We start from the raw sequence: 19,763 nt of genomic DNA, 5'->3' as shown, positions 1-19,763 counted from the left end.
AACTCCTGAGTTTCCATGGTAACACGCTCGCTGACCCGCTGTGTGCCGTTTCCACCACGTAGTTGAGTTATTGAACGTCTGACACCTTTAATTAAAAACAAAGGGAATAATCAGGTCTTTTTTTTGCCAACTGAGTATTAGGCTGTGCGTTTGATTCTGTCTCGGCGGTTTATGTTTACGCAGCAGCGCGCGTGTAGCTGCTGTGATATTTCTATGCAAATGCGAACATGTGAATATCTGAATCAATCGCCAGCTAACCCAGAACTTGCTTTCACGCCATCACACCTGGATTTTTACTGGGGGGGTTGCAGCAAAGCTCGAAATAGCAGAAATACAACAAGCTTTCAGGGTTTAATTATCGCCCGCTGGGCGAAGGTGGCAGTAATGTTTACGCCTGCTTGTGTGTGTCTGTTTGTTTGCAAAGTTAGAAAAAAATCTCCTGAATGACTGGAAAAAGAAATGAATGAAGCTCTCAGAAGATAACCATTGGATGTTCATCAATATAATTTTGGAGTCAACCCAATTCAAGATGGTCGCCACAGCTGCTTGAATAGCCTCCCTGAAAATGGTTATACCTCAGGGAGTTTAATAGCTACTGTGAAAAACCTTGGTGTGGTAGTAGCTGAGAGTCCTTCCCTGCACATAGTCCAAAGGCTAACAGATCATGCCAGATGTGACGATGTTGCATGAGATGGTGCATCTGGTTTTATTTTCAAGGCCTGACTGAAACAGAGGTTTCCAGCGGTTTGCTTTGGAAACTGTCTGAACATTTAAGGTTTTTAAGATGCGGGGCCTATTTTTAGATCAAATCATTGCGATGCCCACCGTCTTTGTACGGCTGAGCCGCCTGTTCCTCCTCTAATGAGACAAGACGTCAGGCGAGCCCGATCCGCCTCGCTAAATATAGACACGGAGCAGGGGGGGGCGCACGAGGTAGGGACTCGTCCGAATCCGCTTTCAGATTTTGAAGTCGTTTGAGGCATTGTTCATTTTCTTTCAGAACTAAGAACCGCTTCAGCAGCCATCTCAGGAGTCAAACTCTGGTGATCTGACTGCATCTGGTCCCAAAGCAAACCCTTCACAAAATGTTTTGGTTTTTTTTTCCACGTCCCACCACATTTCAGCTGAGAAACGGGGTGACATCGTTACGCTTCAGAGGTTCACAGAGAGGTACCGCTCATTCGTTAAGAGTGCCGCAGAGCACGTTCACTGTCCAGGCTGTGAAAATCCTCATCAGCAAGTTTTTGGGTTTTTTGTTTTTGTTGTTCTTCTTATATGCGTTCATTAATGCCAGCTGCGATAAACGGCAGGTGATGATGGGATTGCCTGTGTCTGTGTGTGCATCCACTTTGTCCGTCTGTCTGTTAGCAAAATATCTTAAGAACCACTGAGTGGATTTTAATGAAACACTCAGACTTTAATAACCGGATGTACGTCTACAACTGATTAATTTTTGGAGTCAACATAATTCAAGGTGGCCTCCACAGCTAATCAACCTCAATGTATACAAAAATGGCTCTAAATCAATAAATTTTACAGATACTGAGCTAAATTGTGGTATGGAAGTAGCTGAGAGTCATCCTCAACACATACTCTGAGCACAGATTGCACAAGATCTTTTTTTTTTAATTTAACCATTAACCTTTTGGATTAAACTTTTTCTGTCTGTTAGCAAAATATTTCATGAACTTCTGAACATATTTTAATCAAACTTTTAGGGAATTGTCAGTGGATGTACATCTACAACTGATTAACTTTTGGGGTCAGTCCAATTCAAGATGGCCTCCACAGCCAACTCAGCTTAGCCAGCACAAAAACAGCTAAAACTCAGTTAGTTTTACAGATATTGAGTTAAAACTTGCCGGAGTCTTAACTGAGAGTCATTAACAACACATACTCAAAGGGCTCGACATTGCAAAAAGATTTTTGCTTAAAACTTCAGCATTACCTGTTGGAGTCAAAATTGTTTGTCTGTTATCAAAATACCTCATGAACCACTGGCAGTACTGAGCAGATTTGGGGCTAAAACACTGTGGTAGAAGGTCAGCGTTATCCCCAACACACATTCTAAGAACTAACTGATCCCAGAAGATCTTTGTTTAAAACTTTGGGATGTAATGTGGTGGGTGATGTGCATTCCTTCAAGTAATGCTGGTTTTGTTTTCTTTTAGAGTCCGCAGGATTTGAGAGTTTCCCTGAATGTGTCATTTCTTCAAATGAATTTGACATTTTGTGCTGTATACAAGTTTTTTCATAGGCTGAGTTTCCTCGTCCACAGGATTTGTGGTAATTGTTTTTTTTTTTTTTTTTTGCGGCGCTTGTTGGTTAGCATTTCTGAGGTCTAAGGTTAGCTGGGCACATTCAGAGAGCTGGAGTTGCTTCGTATCTTCAATTTGCATTTGTCCTTTTCTGAAAACCATCGCTACAGTGGGATAAATCCTCAGTAAACATCCTGTCATGGGCTGACTGAGCCATAAATCCTCAGCACAGGTCACTTGTGTGGGTTCGGGTTAGACGGAAACATTAAAACAGCTCCATTACAAATAGTAGCAAAAACACAAGGATTTCTGCATCAAATCATCCTGAAAAGTAAAAAATAGAAATGATTTTGTTTAATTTTGCAGCACAAAATAACTGATAGACAAAGTTCTTTCTTTTCTTTTTCAATTAAATATTAAATTACAGGAGCAAGATTTTTTTTAAGGGTAATTAGCAGTAGCTTTAATTCTCTTGCCTTTCATAGTGTAACCTTACATTCTTTTATAAATGAGAATTGAAAACATTTATTCAGCTCTTTTCTAAAGATCTCTCGGGGAGTCCTGGTTCGACCCCGATGGAAGGTGGGAAGGACCTGAGAGTTCAGACTGACAAAGCTCCAAGCACAATTTCCCTCCCGGGCCGCGGCGCTCCTGATGTAGAGAATCCAGCGGTCTTTATAAATGATTAAACAGTCTTTTAAGAGGTAGCACCCACTGGACCGGAAAACATGAACTACACTGCTGTCCAACCTCGAGTGGACTTTTCATTCTGGAGCGCACACAGTCAGGCGGAGGTTAATTAGATGCTGGGCTGCTCTTTGCTCTCGGCCTCTCTAGCAGAGAAATACCTGACACATCCAGCATGAATCCCACCAGATTTCTCTCGCTGTTGGTGGCTCGCTGCGGCTGCACTAACCTCAGCGTGACTGCTGCGCCGTGCGCTGTGAGCGGTTTCACGTGGATTGGGATGGATCTGCTGCTTCGGTCGTCATGTGTTTGGAAAATACTGACTTGTTGGTTCATGGCGATGAGGCGTAATCGCTTCACTGGGAGCTGTTTTTTGTCTGCAGGAAATTCCGTTTGAATCAAAAGTTGCCTGTATATGTAATAAACATACAGCAATAATGTTAGTAACCTCTATGTGACCAGTGATTTATTTCTCCCTCTGTTTCTACTTTAAACCCTGCTCGTAGATCATTTTCTCTTTTTATCGTCCCAGCCACGAAAGGCTAAGTTCGAAATGGTTCCAACTCAGCCATTTTTACTAATATTGAGCTAAAATTTGGTTTGGTAGTACCTAAGAGGCATCTCCAAGACATTTGCCAAGTGCTAACAGATTGCCCAAGCTCTTTGTTTAATACCATGGCCCGCCAGGCAGCGGGGTGTGCACGTTCCTTCAAGGAACGCATCATTCTTTTCTCGTGTCGTCCTCCAGGACTTGACTGCGCTGGTGGCCAACGGCACCATCAGCTCCAAGCCTCCCGTCACCCTGCGGCTCGTCATCCCTGCCAGCCAGTGCGGCTCGCTTATTGGGAAGGGCGGCGCCAAGATAAAGGAGATCAGAGAGGTGAGCGTCCGGAACCCAAATGGGCTGCAGAGGCTATTTCAAGCCTACAACGTATGTAATTCTTAGCGATGATAATTTTGTTTTGCTGCATAATTTGTATTATGCTCATTTTTAAGGCACCATACAAGAAGCAGTTTCACTTAAATTCGTTGCATTCAGTTTTGTTGTGGTCTGTGATTCGAGGACTTAAACACAAAGCTGAAGTGGCAAGGGAAGGCAAAGGAAAGAAAAAGTTAATGCAGAGGGAGATAAACGAACAGCAGAAACCAAAACTGAAAACAAGATGAGACAGGTAAACAGACCGGACCAGACAAATACAGACATGAACAGTTGACCTAAATAAGGCTGCTGCACCGAGCAAAGAAAACTAAGGAACATAAATACTGGGAGAAGGTAACGATCATATGGAGAGCAGGTGTGCCGATTAGTAAGTGAGACCAGGTGTGAAAAGAGCAGAATGCACAACTAGTCTAACTTATGGAGACCAGAATAACGAAGTAAACAATAAAAATATCTCTACATTCAGACTTTTCAGTTCAGTTACATTCCAGAGTCAGCTTATGAGTAAATAAAAAACTGAAAAAGGCTTTCAGATTGCTTAATTCCTGAGAGAGCTCCTTTTTGACAGGAAGTGCTTGGTTTCATGATTACAAGGCTCCAAATGTGATGACTGCATTAATCTAAGCAGTAAACTTTTATGACCTAGTTTCCAATATATGAACGCCGTGCAAAATAGAAATAAAACAGAGTACTTTGATCTGCAAAAATAATACTTAAACATATCTGGCTGAAGATCTCACAGCTGATTGTATTTACTGGCAACAGGTCAGTTGCTTGGCTCTGTGCTAACCGGACTGATAAAACCCAGCGGTTCAGAAGGCAGACGGCATTTTGCAACTCTTAGCTACTCGAAACGGAACATTGCGAGGAAATTAAGCCCAGACAGATCACCTAACATACAGTAGAAATCGGCCGTGGTGATTTTATGAGGGAGAAACTCCTGCCTGCGTGTATGCACAGTTAAAACATCAGGACTGAACTTCTCAGATGTCCTGACAGAGACCTCTTGTCTCCCAAGGTTTAGGTCTGCATCAGTCTCCGGACAGAATCGTTTTGTTTTAAGCTTTGCTTCCCTCAGTGGTACCACCCTGCTGGTTTTCTGCAGCTGGACTGATTTTACTGCCTTTGTTCAAAAACCCAGAGTTGCTGGAGGTTTTATTTTGTCTGGTTTCCAAAGGACGCGCGTTAGGCTGCCCCGTTAACAGACCAATGTGTTTTTGCTTTGTGTTACTCAGCCACAGCTTCCTGAAAGATTTTAAAAACCAGCAAGTGAAAGCTTAAATGATTTCGGGTCGGCCGTATGGTAGTGCTTAGATGCAACAACAAATCAAAAAAGGTTTTTAGGAAATGCCACAAACCAGAACACTGACATTTCACAACAAATTGCTCTGATTTTATCTTATTTTTAACAGGTGGGAATTCGTTAAAGGGAAAAACCCCGGCTCAGAAAGCCAGAGGAAGTCGTGTCGGTGTGATCACGGGTGGCCTTATCTTCCTGAATCGAGCTGATCTTCTTTTAAACCTTTGTCGTTTGCAGAGCACGGGAGCTCAGATACAGGTGGCAGGGGATTTGCTACCCAACTCTACTGAGCGAGGGGTAACGATATCTGGGAATCAGGACTCTGTAATCCAGTGTGTCAAGCTCATCTGCACAGTAATCCTGGAGGTAGGAAGCACACTGTTCCGCTCTTTATGCCGCGCTCCCACACCTTGTCAAAGCCTTTGTCGCTGCGGCGGCGGCGGCGGGGCGAAATAATGGCTGTCGATGTGCGTGTTTTAATCTCACCGTGCTGTCGCTCATTCGGCGGCGGCAGTAGTTTGTGTATTTCTCGGAAGCTGCATGTTTTTGTTGTGTAATGACTCTTACGAGTGCATTGCCTACGTTCGGTTTGGGTCCCTGTGTGCAGAACACACGGCATTACCTAAAGGGGGAAAGGTCCCACCCTGGCTGTACCTGGAGGTCAAGGAGCAGGCGTCTAAAAGAAAATAAGCTGCTCACAGGAAAACAAAGCAGACAGCAGCAAAATCTGTCCACTCTCAGACGAGAGTTCTCTTGAGAAAATCGAGCAGGAGATAAGAGAAAAACATCCCCAAGCATGTATTAATGGAAGTGCACAAGCTCCTTTTATTTTTTTATTTATTTATTTTTGTTTTAGCGCTGCAGCTGGACCCGACTGACTAATTGCGGGTTTGATCCAGTTTTCCAGGGCTTTCTTCAAAGGCTTGTGAGTTTCATTAGGATTCTGTACCAGCGGCATCTTGCTTTCGGCTCCGAGATGTAAATTATGCAAAGTTATACAAAGAATTTGCTGTGACTGCTCCGCACGTTAAAACCCAAAACAGTATCACCAGCGTTGCAGTGACTTGATAAGATATACACAGTCATGTACGCTCTATAATCTCCGGCTTTTACTGGTGTTGGAAGAATTTTATCTTCAAATGTCTCCTTGTCAGTAGATGCTTTATTTAAATAGAGGGCAAGCCTTTGCAGATATCATCCACGTGGAATATTCACTGTTTCTTTTTCTTATTTAGTATCTAAAAGGGATGCTTCACAAGTTCTGAAGTGGGGTCCTGTGGACAAGGTTATGAAGCAGTAGTAAAGTCTTACCTGTTGTAGATAGCTTTTTGAATGACCTTAGTTTGGAGAAATAGAGTTTATCTCTGACAGGATTCATGTGCTAATGGCTAGTTAGCTTGTTTCGAGACCAAAGTGGGTTGATGCCATCTTAAAACAGCTCTAATCTCATAAATTTCAAAGTGGTTCATGTGAGCGCTATTTTATAAACGTTTACAACGCTGCCAGGTTCACATTACACCGTTATTGTGGTTGCTGGAAGCGCTAAAGCTAGCAGCTACTGCTGTTGGTTACGTTTACAAATATTCGCAGAATTCCAGATATATAGGAGTGTAATGTGAATTTGTCAACAGCGTAAAGGTTCATAAAATAGCGACTGCACGAAACACCGTGAAGATTTGAAGAATGAAGTTGTTTCAAGATGGTAACAAGGTCCTAATTAATTTCTCCAGAACTCAAAGAGTCATTTATAACAGGTAAGATGATAACTATTCATAATCTTTCCACAGAGCCCAACTTTAACATGTTTGAATTTTGATTTTAAATAACGCTAAAATGTATAGTATCAGGTTGGGGTGGGCTCTGGCTTCCTTTTGCAGCGACAATGTTGAGCGTTTTTAATGTTTAGATTTGTTTTATGCTCAAAGTTTATGTGACGACACCTGATTGTTGGACTTGTTTTAACCCTTTAGTCTCCTCCAAAGGGGGCCACCATCCCTTACCGACCGAGCCCCTCACCAGCTGCTCTCCTCATCGCGGGGAACCAGGTGAGAACGAGAGGTTTTTACCACACTCACTGGGGAAGTTTGGTTCCACAGCGGTTCTCAAAATAAACATCTGGAGGCAGAACTGTGGAGGTTACTGTCTGAAATTTGGGCAAATTGAAGAAATCTGTTTGACTTAAGGCTCATTCAAGCTACATGTAATATACTACAAGTACTATATTACATGCTGTTGTTGTGCATTTAAAATGACAATGAATAAAACAAAGCAAATAAATTTGCTTTGAACAATGAAATCACTATAGTTAAGAATCTGAACGGGTATTATGTAGAAACACTTATGTTAAACATAAATTCATCTTGGTTATTTAACTGCAAACCCATAACAAAGCCCAGGATGACAGAAATGCTGAAATCTAGATTAAAATGAGACGTGATGATCCCCATCTTTTGTAATATTATCCTCAAAAGAAAAACATCTTTTTACCAGATGAAATCTCTGAGGACCTCTGGAGTCAGTAGGATATACTGTCACGTGTGACTGATTATCCAGAGTATGTAAAAATATTTCATCATGGGTAAAAATAACTCACAAGATATATGAACACAAATAAATTTAAAGCCTACAGCATCCCTTGAAGGAATGCATATCGCCCGCTGCTTTTTAGTTTTAGACTGAGATCATCTTGTGGTGAGAATGAACAGAGTTATAGCCATTTGGATGATTTTTTGCAAGTTATGTATTAGTTTTTAAAAAAGGATGATGACTAAAGCGGCTTATAAAAATGTACCCTCATTACAACAAAGTCTTCAAACGACAGATACTTTTACAGCATTTATAAAACTTCTAGTTCTGTTAAAGCAATTAAGCAAAAAAAAAAAAAAAAATGTACACAGGAACTTTTACTGTAATTGTCAAACATTTACTGTGTATTTACTGCTCCTTCATTTGTTGTAATTAGTGTTTTCTGCCTTAAAATGAGAAGTCAGTTTTATATTTTCTCTTTAAAACAATGTTTGTTTTTTATTTTCATGTTTAATGTACTGCCAGTCATACGTTTAAGACCTATTTTTCAAGACATTATTTTTAGATGAACATAAAAAAACAACTAAGTAAGTCTGATTCTGAGTTTTTATTTTCTAGTTTTAATATATTAAAGTCAGTCCCTTCCTGCAGAACATACCAAGGTTGGTGTAGATTGATGCAGGTGTGTAAATGAGAGTGAAAAGTGTCAGAATGGTTGTTTCTCTCCCGTCTCTAATTTAATAAATTACCGTAACATTATTGCGTTATTAACATGAAATGTGTTTAATTTTTTTTGGAGGCCTCCCGGAGGTTTGTGAATAACCCCGTGTGGTTCCACTTTGCACGGATTAAAAAGCCTGAGGGCCGCTGGATTAGCAGTGCTGAGTGTCGGCATTGAGGCTTCCCCAAAAATCTCGTCTCTCATCAGATTCTTTCCTGCCTCCTGTGTCGCGAAACGACTCACGCCGAAGGTCGTCAGTGAACGAGTGGACCGAGTGGGGTTTGTGAGCTCGCCGGGGTGTGTTCGAGCGCTGTAGACGCTGCCGTTTGAGAAGGGGCAGACATCCACCCTCCCATGGAGCGAGTCACAAGATTAGCAAGTGGGACTGGAGACCTGCCGTCTCCTCTGGCTCCAGCAGCAGCCAGACATTCTGCATAGCTGTCAGCAGTTCTGATACAGTTTGTGCTGCTTCAGACTGTGGTCAATTCCTGGAATGGCTTTGTGTTTTTGATATGCCTTATAACAGGCAATAAAAATTAAACTGGCGGCACAACGCCGGTCGCTGAGAGCAGAGTGTAATGAAGGCTGCGCGGTGATAAGGATGTATAAATCTCTGGGGAAATGAAGTGAGGGGTGGGGAAGGGTCAGTGGATGAGTCACAGCCTTTAAGCCGGTTAAGTGTATGAAAGTGTCAGAACTGCAGAACGGAGAAGCCGTCACAGAGCAAATCTGATGTGCAGAATAGGCCTGGAATGAACTAAAAACTGGAAGTTTCTGTTTGTTATTTTCATCTCAAGTTCACCACTGAAAGTTTGTGACTGCTAAGACAGATACTTACTCCCACTTATCTGCACACTCGGTGCAAGAATACCAGCTGGACACATAAACATGGTGACATATTCTCATTCTGTGCTTCTTCTTCTTCTTTCTTTTTTCTCTTTTAAGATTTTTGAGGCATCCGAGTTTGCCCCCCACCCCCTGTACTCAATCACCCAAAGTGGCCTGGACCTCCAGCAGGTGAGTGAACAACCGCTGATGAATAAATCTCCCAAAATCACCTAAATGAGTTAGCTCGTATGAAACGCTGGCGTCGAATCCCCACCCTCACTTGGCGGAGCGCAGGAATGAGCGTGAGCGCTGTGCGGACCCGGGCGGTGGGTGAGGGCAGGGGTTGTGTGGTATGCGCACAGTTCCTGCGTCCAACATGGGGTATGAGGCATTAAACCCAACAGCTGAGCATAAGCTGCAGCTATTGTTCTAGCTTTTCATAAGAGCTATAAGCAGTCCTGAAACCTGATGCCGTAACACACCACTACCACAGATCTGCTGGGTCTTTTTTTGTCCTGCCAAGCGCTGCGCCACAAACGTTTCAGCTTCGGGAAAATTCCTCCCCTGACAGCAAGAGCAGCTCCTGTTTTTTTTTTTTATCTCCTGAAGCAAACAATGACCTCCAACTGTGTCATATAAAGCAGAAAAGCTTCACGTCGGAGATTACTAATGTGGGAAATGGTTTAAAGATTATAGCTATGAATTTGTAGCATCAGCTTCCTTCTTTATGTAAACACACCTCGGACGTACTGATGCGCTGTGAGGCCGGGCTCTCCTCTCCGGTTTATGAGCGTACAGGATGGATTGGTAATAGAAAGCAGACTGCTGGCGTCAGGCAGAATCGAGTTAAGCTAAGTGCTGTCTGGTAGAGCCATAACTGTAATGATTTGGAGAGTGGGGGGAATACAGAGACACCACCCTTAATTAGATAGATAGATAGATAGATAGATAGATAGATAGATAGATAGATAGATAGATAGATAGATAGATAGATAGATAGATAGATAGATAGATAGATATTCAGAAATGTCAGATTTACAGCCTTTTTGGTCAAACCTTGAAAATAACTTGATTTGTGTTTTCATAATACATTGCGAGATCTTGCACTTGTTAGTGCTCGAAGTCTGTGCTGTGACACATCAAATTTCAGCTCAATATCTGTGAATTTGACCGCCTATTAGCCATTTTTGTGTTTGCTAAGTTGGCAGCCATCTTGAATTGATCTGGCCCAAGTTAATCAGTTGTAGATGTATATCCAGTGATCGAGTACTCTTTTTAAATTTATTTAATTTTTTAATGTAGCAGTTCATGTTTAAAAAGTCCTTTGTGACAATTTTTTTTGCTTTGTTGAATTAGTGTTTTAGGTTGTTGTCTTTAAAATCTTGTTTTCTGTCACTGGGTTACACATTTTCCTCTAAAATTTTATTATTATTAATATTTCCTCATTTTAACGGTGACAGAAATTTTGTTGCCGCACAGCGAACGAAACACCGTCACGTTTAACTTACCTTAAAAATCCTTCCACATTACAAAGGAGTCGTTTTTTTGGTTTGTTTTCTGCTGTAAAACACAGTGCCAGACAGAATGTAACTTAACTCTGAGCATTTTACAAACATTTGTCTTTTTCTGGCAGTCTCTTAACATCGCCATCCTCGCCGGTTTTGACAAATGGGGCCTTACCCGATTCAGTGAACAACTTGTGCTCCACGCTGGAAACACTCCAGATTTTTCCTGGTTAAACTTCACACCTGACTCCTCTCACCGCTGCGCCTAATAGTTTCATAACTACAAAACTTCTCGATAATATTAAAACATCCTGAACTGAGACATAAATGGTCTTGTAGCTCTTATAAATACTGTTTCATAATAAGGACATGTTATTAAAATTTAACTTTTTTGAGGGATAGTTTAATATTTCAGTCCAGAGTTGACCAAGACTACAGACAGAAGCTTAGTATTAAAGATAAATCAATCAGCAACTTGACATATAAACCAGTACTTAACTTTTCATACACCTCTTCACAAATAATAGATAATTTTAAAGCTGAATTCACCCTAAGTTAGAGAAAAAGGGCTGAATATTCATTAAGATGCTGTGAGCATCTCTTAGAGCTTGAACCTTAATGAGTTCTTCACTTATTGTATGTGAACAGCCCCTAATTAGTTTGAAATAATAATAATAAATGTCAACAGAGCAGCTGCAGGAAATGATCAGTTGCTTCAGTCCGAGGTCAAAGAGAGTGCATCAGTTAAAAGATGGTTAATAATTAAACAATGAATCTGTGTATTTCTAGAACTGCATCTACGTTGACATTTGGTCTCTGCTTGAGGTTCTTTAAGATGTCATTTTTATTTGTGACATTTTGGGAACTGAATTATTTTATAGCGTATTTAAACCATTTTTGGTGAGCTCGTTTTAGTTTTTTAGATAGTTCAGACGGGGTTCCGTGGAAATGTTCGGAACAGTTAGTATCTTACCTGTTTCAGGTAGCTCTTTGAGCAACCTCAGTTTGGAGAAAGTGAGTTTAATTCTGACCAGATAAACAAGCTAACGCCTGGTCCGAGTGGGGCAGAGGACAAACCCCAATCCTTAAAAATTCTAAATAGTTCACATAAATGCTCTTTTATAAACCTTTACACCGCCACCAGTGTCACATTACATGATTATTTATAAAGAGATTTATAATTTGTTTATTTTTTTGCTAGTGCAAATAGCAGCACCAGCCGGCTTTAGCTCTTCCAACAGGAATGTCACGTTCGTCTTTGTCTGTCTGATTCCATTTTAGTCTTTCCCCACTCAGACTAGTCATTAGCTCATCAATCCACAAACCAAGGTTGTTCAAAGAGCTATCTACAACAGATGGTACCCCCCCTTCAAAAGATCTAAACTGTCCCTTTAATTGACATTTCTGTTCCAGTTTGCTTTTATAAGGTGTTTAGTTTCAACAAACAAAAATTGGTTGATTAATGTTTTTCTTACACGCGGAGCAGCTGCGATCGTAAAATCTTAAGCAATTAAAAAGCAACGCCATCCTCTCTGAGACACATTCTGCCTGCTTTCAAATATATACATATACTGTTATTATTATTTTCTTTTTTAAATGAACCATCTCTATAATGTCAGAGTTAGTCTCCTGCACTATGACTGTCTATACCCAGGTGTGTAAATTGTCCTGAGAAACACATGAACTGCTGGAGGAGATGTTCCAATGAAACTTTTATGAGCAATTTTAAAAGCTGTGAGCACCGCGAGCAAAATGCCACCGACCTCCATTGTGCTGAATGCATGAAGGAATATCAGGAAGAGATTTTTCTTCATCGGGACAAATAAAAACCCAAACTATTGTGTCTGCAGCTTTTGCTTAAAAGCAAAACAGGAATCAACATATTAGCTTTACTTGTGAGCCGTTGATTCGATCATTTCAGATGAATGTTGTATTGACAGTGAAGCACTTTCATTAAGAAGCTGCAGATTTACTCCCTGCGAGTGTGGCGTTTTTATGGCTATAATTTACCTAATGAAGGATGCTTTTTTTTTTCTTTCTTTTTTTCTTTCAGGCCTACACCTTGCAAAATCAATACGGCATTCCACACTCAGAGGTATGACGGTTTTTGTGGGACGATTGTAATTCAAGAGAACCGGAGAAGTTTACGGTGTAGAGTTTCGCTGAATCAAGTTTTTCCTCTTTTGTTGTACAGCTGGCCAAGCTGCACCAGCTGTCAGTGCAGCAAGGCCTGAGTCCCATCGCCCAGCCTGCCTCGACAATCATGCCCGGTATGTGTGCAGCAATATGAGTCAGTGTTTTTCTTGATTGTTCTCCATTGCTCCGACAATCAACCGTGCAGCCTTTTTTTTTTTCTTTTTTCCCCTTCATCTGTAAGAGAACGTGGCTGTTTAACCTGCCCACAGGTGCTCAAAGTAAAGGATCGCTGTTATTAGCCGTGCTGATTAGGAGCTTTTATCGGTTAGCGGGGAGGAGACGAGGCTCCGTTGCTCCCTTATGTCTGCCAGTCGGAGAGAGAAACTATTATGTGCAATGATGTGTTCTGCAGAGTCAGAGAACTGGGAGCCAGAAAAGAATGAGTGCCGTGTTAAACATCAACCTATTAAAATGGAAATGAACTCCTTTACTATATCTGGCAGTTTTCTGCTGAAAGGGTTTTCCCAGCATATCAGAGGTGGTTTGTACAACTTCGCTAACTAAAGGAGCCGAATTATGATTTAAAATCTTTGATGTGTCAATTTTTACTCCCTCAGTGCTTGTCTTTTCTCTCATCAGGGATGGACTCAACTTCTCAGACATCTCAGGAGCTTCTTATTCCCAATGATGTAAGAGAAATCCGCACACAGCCTTGGGTTAGCCCCCCCCAGATTTGATTTTACATACATACAGCGCTGCAGCAGGTGATGAGCTCCAACCACAAAGACGCTGCAGTGTGACTTGAAAAGAGATGAAAGCCGTGTAGACAACTAACTAATTACCCTCATTATTCTAACCTCTACACCAAGGTTAAAGGGATTTTAAGCTGATACGGATCCTTTCGCGTGATTGTGCGGGCTGCAGTAGCGGTGTCTTAGAGTAGAGTAGAGACTCCCATGAGTGATGAGTAAATCCTCTCATGTTTCCTGACCTACTTAGAGGCTGTCTGCTGTCAAAACAGCCAATAAGAAAACAGAGAAGGATCCTTTCCCTCCTCAGTTAGCCTCCGCCAGGGTTTAATGAGCAGACTCTCAGATCTCAGAGCAGAAATCACAATAAAATAATGAGCGCAGCGCTCGGCACGGCTGCGTCGGTCAGAGGATCCTGTCAGCTCCGGCTGTAGGTGGTAGCAACGCAGTGAGAGTAATTAACACTTTAATGAAGGTGTTTGTAATACACTAAATATTTTTAGCTTCTATATTCAGAAAAGTAGTTTTTTACATGACTAAAATCATAATCTGAAGATTAAAAAGTAAAACCTCTAATACTTAATTATATTTCAATTCTTAAACCCAGCTTCACTTTGTCTATTTTTAAAAATCAAAACTACGTTTGGCCATTTCTTTACATATGTAAATCATTTAAATACCTGCCACACAGTCAAAATGAAAATATAAAGTGGTAAAGTTGTTCCCTTTTTGACTTAAGATGTTTTTTTGACTAAAAACATCTTATCCCTCCCAGTAATTGGACAAATGCATGTTGTTTTTTAATTTTACTTATTTACTTGTGAATTAACAATTTTATATGGAAGAGAATAAATACCCCACCCCTCACCTTTGAGTTGGTTCAGTCCACCTCAGCTTTTTTGCGCCACCAGCTACAAAACAAGTCGGTTCTTTAAAGTGTTAAAACAGGTCTGCTTCCCTTTCTGACTGAATCAGAACAGAGTAAAAAAATTGTAGCGATATCGCGCTCAGGTTCATCAAAACTGGAGCGGAAGTCCTCTTGCGCTGCTCTGACAGTCATCGTGACGCTGACGCAGATGTGTGAGCCTCCACGCAATCAATTTTTTAAAACTGAAAAGACAACTAGGCTCCGATCAGGCCAAGTTTGGAAATATTGATTCGTAAGAAATAAATAAATAAACATTTGCAAATGAGGGGCTTGAACACTGAAAATTAAAGCACTTTTTGCATCCAGCTGAACTAAACAACCATGCTTGTCCTCAGGCAGTATTCCAAGAAAAGACAGTGTACAATATGTCTGCAGGGCATAGACACAGTTGGTGATTAGAATTGTATTGTCTCAATGTTGCTCTGTCAGTATGTGAAGGTTATTGTTTTTAATTAGGGGCACTAGTGCTGGTGCTAGTTTAGAACAGTTTATTTCCAATTTTGTACCACCTTACAATAAGGGTATATAAATTACTAATAAACAGGTAATGCTGCAGTTATTAATTAGAGCGTGAACACCTAATAAATCATTGATAATATTGATAGCATTTATAGTGCATACGATAAAAAGGACAACACTGGCTGCTTTATTGCCAAATAGTGAGCCAACATTCATCAGCAGTTTCCATTTTCACTATTTGTATATGTATCATTTAGATGTTAAATGTCAAACATTTGTCAGTAAGTCACTTGTATGTAAGCACTATGAGCAGTTATAGGTACAAAATTACTTATTAGGTTACAAAGCTAAACTGACTGACGAGCAAAGAAATTACATTTGCCAGAATAAATAAATAAAAGAACAGGATTTAATTTTGACAAATATTGAGATTGCTTCATTGTATAAGCAGTGTTTTATAAATACTTATTAGTGCTTTAAAAGCGTTTACAAACTCAAGATTAACCTATTTATAAAGCATAAATAAATCCTTTATAAAGGTAAATAGTAAAGTGGTACCAAAGATTTTTATACATTTGTTCTTAAATGTTTTCTTCAGTATGGTGTCTCTATTGTTTTCTTTAGTGTCGTATTGAGTTTGAAATTTTGTGACAACCCTGATACAGAACACAATTATTTAGCAGCAAAGTGATTCAAAACACTTGTTTGGTTATAAAGGAAAAAGTAGCAGCAAAGATAATTTTATGAGGGCTTCCACTGTTTCAGTTTTCATTTTAACGTGAAAGATACAGCCAGATGTCTCAGCTATTTCTAAATAGCCTGAAGGTCTCCTCCGCCCCCCCCTGCCCAGAGTAAACCCCCACATGGCAGGCAGTACAATGTATCAGAGGAATGAGAGAGTCCAGAGCTGTACGTGACAGGGACAGCTGTGAGCTCCAGCCATTGTTCCAGAAGAGAGGACTTGCAGCCGTGACTGAGCCACTTCAGGCCCCTTCCCCCCCTCCCNCCCCCGCCTCACTGCAGCCACACAAGCCCACTCTGTGCTCCCACACCGAACCCTGAAGGAGGCTCGTATATGCAGTGTGCAGATGCTTTCAGAAAGTGCTTTACACGCAGTCAGCACTGTGCTGCACCTCTGTGGAAGACGGAAGCCGTAGCAGGAAGAAAAATGGCTGCTCCCCTTACCGTCCCATCCTTCTTCCTGCGTCCTTTCAAACGACTGCCTCAGCAGGAACTCTTCGATATATGGGCCACATGTAGCTCAGGACCAGGAACACGGTGCGGCGATGCTGAAAACAAAAATTTAGAAAACAACAACTGTGTAAAATCTCTCCTGTGTGTGTTTCGCTTTCATTCACTCAGCTTTATGAAGATTATAAGGCTGTTTGTACAAAAAATGACAACAATCTGAGCTCACACTCTAAAGTGGATGAGCTGCTGACAGCTGATACCTATTGATAGCGACGGGAGATTTTTGCTCTCAATTGGGAAGAGGTTTCATCCGTGATATGAGGTCTGTTGTGACCGTTGTCCCTAGAGTTGCTCTTTAGGCTGGCTGCTCTTTCTCTCTTTGCTCTTTGTGTCTCCTCTCTTAAATAAACTGCTCAGCCAATAATATCCAGGCAGACCAACCAGGCCGCCGTGACAAATCAAACATTGTGAATCGGGCTGCTTACGTCTTAAAAAAGGAATCCAAAATGCAGAGAAGGCAAGCCCAGGATAAACACCACTGTGTGTGTGTGTGTGTGTGTGTTGTACATCACTGTACATTTGCCTCTGTTAAACGTGCAGCATTCTCACAAACCTCGAGCACTCAATCTCTGTCTGGCGTGCTTGCTATATATTTGGCAGCATAACCCTGTCACTCGAGCCCCTGACGCCGGGCACTTGAGTTGATATGTGGCTGTGAGTTCTGGTCCTGCTAAATATCTATTGTCACCTACAGGCAGCGGTCCAAGTTGAGTCACTAAAGCAAAACAAAAGTAATGATGTATTTTGGATTGCAATGAAAGTCTCGTCATTGTCTTATCTGCTCTCAGAACAGAGAACACTCACGCGAATGGGAAGGCACGTTATGTATTAGAGTTATTTTCCCATTATGTTTTCCATTAGTGCATAGATGCATCTATCTGCTGTTTGTTTGGGAAGTGATTTGTTTGGAAAGTCGTCACCACTCTGAGGAATCAATAACCTTTTAGCTACTCAGATTAATGAGAGCCAAATGTGCCTTCTCTCGTCTCTTTTACCGGTACATACAGAGTAGCAATTAAGGGAGACTGGGGGGGGCGGGTAAAAAAAGTGCACTTGACATGGATGATGGATGACCAAACCACGGAAGACAAGCAATGTAATTGCAAGATTTGAAGTGGTGTGCATTAGGTCAGCTAAACAGCGGCGCAGATTTTTTTTTTTTAACTTTCACTCCATTTCATCAGCACAAAAGATCTCACAGTGAGAGAGTTTTGATTAGTTGTTAAAATCCAGAGTGAGTTTATATACTTATGCATTTTTCCAGCCAAGTCACTCGCTTCTGTTCCTCTGCAGCTGATTGGCTCAATCATCGGCCGTCAGGGAACCAAGATCAATGAGATCCGGCAGGTGTCTGGAGCTCAGATCAAAATTGGCAGCCAGCTGGACGGGACAAGCGACCGTCATGTCACTATCACAGGAACACCAGTCAGCATCAACCTGGCCCAGTACCTCATTACCTCCTGGTAAGACTCAGTGACACCCACAGCCATCTACAGAGGCACTGAGAGAGCGCGTCTTAGAGAAACACATCTGTTCACAAGGGTCAAAGGTCACTTTTACTGACATGTACTGCAGTTGTTCTTGAGGGAAGCAGTGTTTTACTGTATGGATGTACTTTTTGGCTCTAAAAATTGCATGCAGTGCAATAACAACACTATACCCATGTGAATAATTTAAGAACAGGCAGCAGAATAACACTTAGCACGTTTAATTAGCTACTTCAAACATTTTGCTCATAAAAATAAGGAAAGAAAAAAGCCTGAAAATAAAAATGAAATAAAACAATTAAAACTAAGTCTTTCTTTAGATAAAGTCAAGTGCCGACTCTTGTTTTTAGAGAATCACATGAACCCGTATTTTCTTATGTGGCGAGCCAAACATGACCAGCTGTCTCACTAGGAAAGACCTAAACCAAACAGTGGGATAGATTAGGACACTCGTCAATAAAATTATTAGTATTTTCCAAAGTCAACAGCTGCATAATAATAATAATAATAATAATAATAATAATAATAATAATAATGTGGTCAGTGTTGCACTTCAACAATGTGAATTTCTCTGTTCAGGAATAAAGGCTTATTCCATTTAATTATTTTCTATTCTATTCTGATATTACTTTTCTAATTTTACCAAAACTCAGAATGCTAAAAACAGCACTGTAGTGTAGATGTTTTGCTTGCCTAAATTTCTTTTACATTATTCTCATTCTGTTTTATTCTTTGTTCAGTAAATAACATTTATTGTGTCTTCATTAAAAAAAAAACAGCAACACTCAGTTATTTATAAATAGTTAACATATCTTGTATTTTTTTCATGCTAAATAGTAATTTAAAGGATAAACACCATTTTGAAACTCAGTCAGACATCTGTCTGTTTGCTACTTTATGACAATTAAAATGGATTTTTTTTTAATTAATACAAAATCCAGAGTCATAAAATTTTGTTTTACAAAATAAAGTGGGCGGCATGGTGGAGGAGTGGCCTTTCTGTGTTGATTTTACATGTCCTCCCAGTGCAGCTGTGGGTTTTCTTCCTGTACTCTTGTATTCTCCCACAGACCAAAAGCACACATTAGGTTCATTGGTAACTCTAAGATTGTCTCTAGGCAAGAGTGAGAGCATGAATGGTTGTTTGTCTTGTTTGTCCCTATGTGTCCCTGTGATGGACGTCCGACCTGTCCTGCCTCTCACATAGGGATTGCTGGAGATAGGTACCAGCTCCTGGTGACCCTAAAAGAAAAATGTTATTTTGAAGTTATTTCTAATATATTAGGTTTATGAGTATTTCAAGAGTTTCTAAGGTCTCTTAAATGCAAACATTTCCTAGTTTTTGAAGAAAATTACTTCTCTCAAGCAGAAATGTCTCCCTACATTTATTTATTTGTTGTAGATTTGCAGTTTTAAGTTTAGCAGACTCAAAGGTTTTATCAAAATCTCTCAGCCTCTTCTTTATAGCGGTAGTAATTCTCCCCAAAATCTGTAAACAGATTCCTGGAATTGATTTATTTTCCCGAAACTTGCTTCAACAACTGCTCTGTCTCTCCTCCTCCTATCGTTGCCCTCACAGTTTAGAAACAGCCAAATCCACGGCCCAGGCAGCCACCATGGCATCTCCAGTCGACCTCAACATGGCCTTCACCCAGCCCACCTCCCCAGCTGCCTCGCCCGCTCCCACCCTGGCCACCATGGGCACGCTAGCCCCCGCTCACATGCTGGGCGCGCCGTACGGTGCCATGCCACTCTCCGGGCTGCTGGGGGTGAAATCCGTTCCCTTTCTGACTCTGTCCAGCCCGGCCCCCACTGTGGCTGCCACCGCAGCGCCCTCCCACACCAACTTGGCGGCGTACACCGCCAAAATCTCCTCAGCAAACTGCATCAAAAAGCCAGACAGACAGAAGTTTGCTCCCTACTGACGAAGTCCCCATGTGTTTGGATGGACAACTGAAGTGTTCTTTTAAATAATTATTAAAAAAAAA

General features: G+C 41.1%; 1 protein-coding gene across 1 annotated transcript in view; it reads left to right on the top strand.

Moving 5' to 3' along the window:
• Positions 1-19,763, top strand: part of LOC108232112 (poly(rC)-binding protein 4) — a 39,250-nt gene extending 19,487 nt beyond the window's left edge. The window contains exons 6-14 of the mRNA XM_037977126.1: positions 3,694-3,825; positions 5,423-5,551; positions 7,156-7,230; positions 9,378-9,449; positions 12,819-12,860; positions 12,960-13,035; positions 13,541-13,590; positions 17,582-17,751; positions 19,355-19,763. Of these exons, the coding sequence (XP_037833054.1) occupies positions 3,694-3,825; positions 5,423-5,551; positions 7,156-7,230; positions 9,378-9,449; positions 12,819-12,860; positions 12,960-13,035; positions 13,541-13,590; positions 17,582-17,751; positions 19,355-19,700 (1,092 nt within the window). The 3' untranslated portion in view covers positions 19,701-19,763. The remainder of the gene's footprint in view (positions 1-3,693; positions 3,826-5,422; positions 5,552-7,155; positions 7,231-9,377; positions 9,450-12,818; positions 12,861-12,959; positions 13,036-13,540; positions 13,591-17,581; positions 17,752-19,354) is intronic.

Source organism: Kryptolebias marmoratus, linkage group LG8 (assembly GCF_001649575.2).
Source record: "Kryptolebias marmoratus isolate JLee-2015 linkage group LG8, ASM164957v2, whole genome shotgun sequence".
Classification (NCBI taxonomy): Eukaryota; Metazoa; Chordata; class Actinopteri; order Cyprinodontiformes; family Rivulidae; genus Kryptolebias; species Kryptolebias marmoratus.
This window is presented reverse-complemented; position numbering and strand designations above follow the sequence as displayed.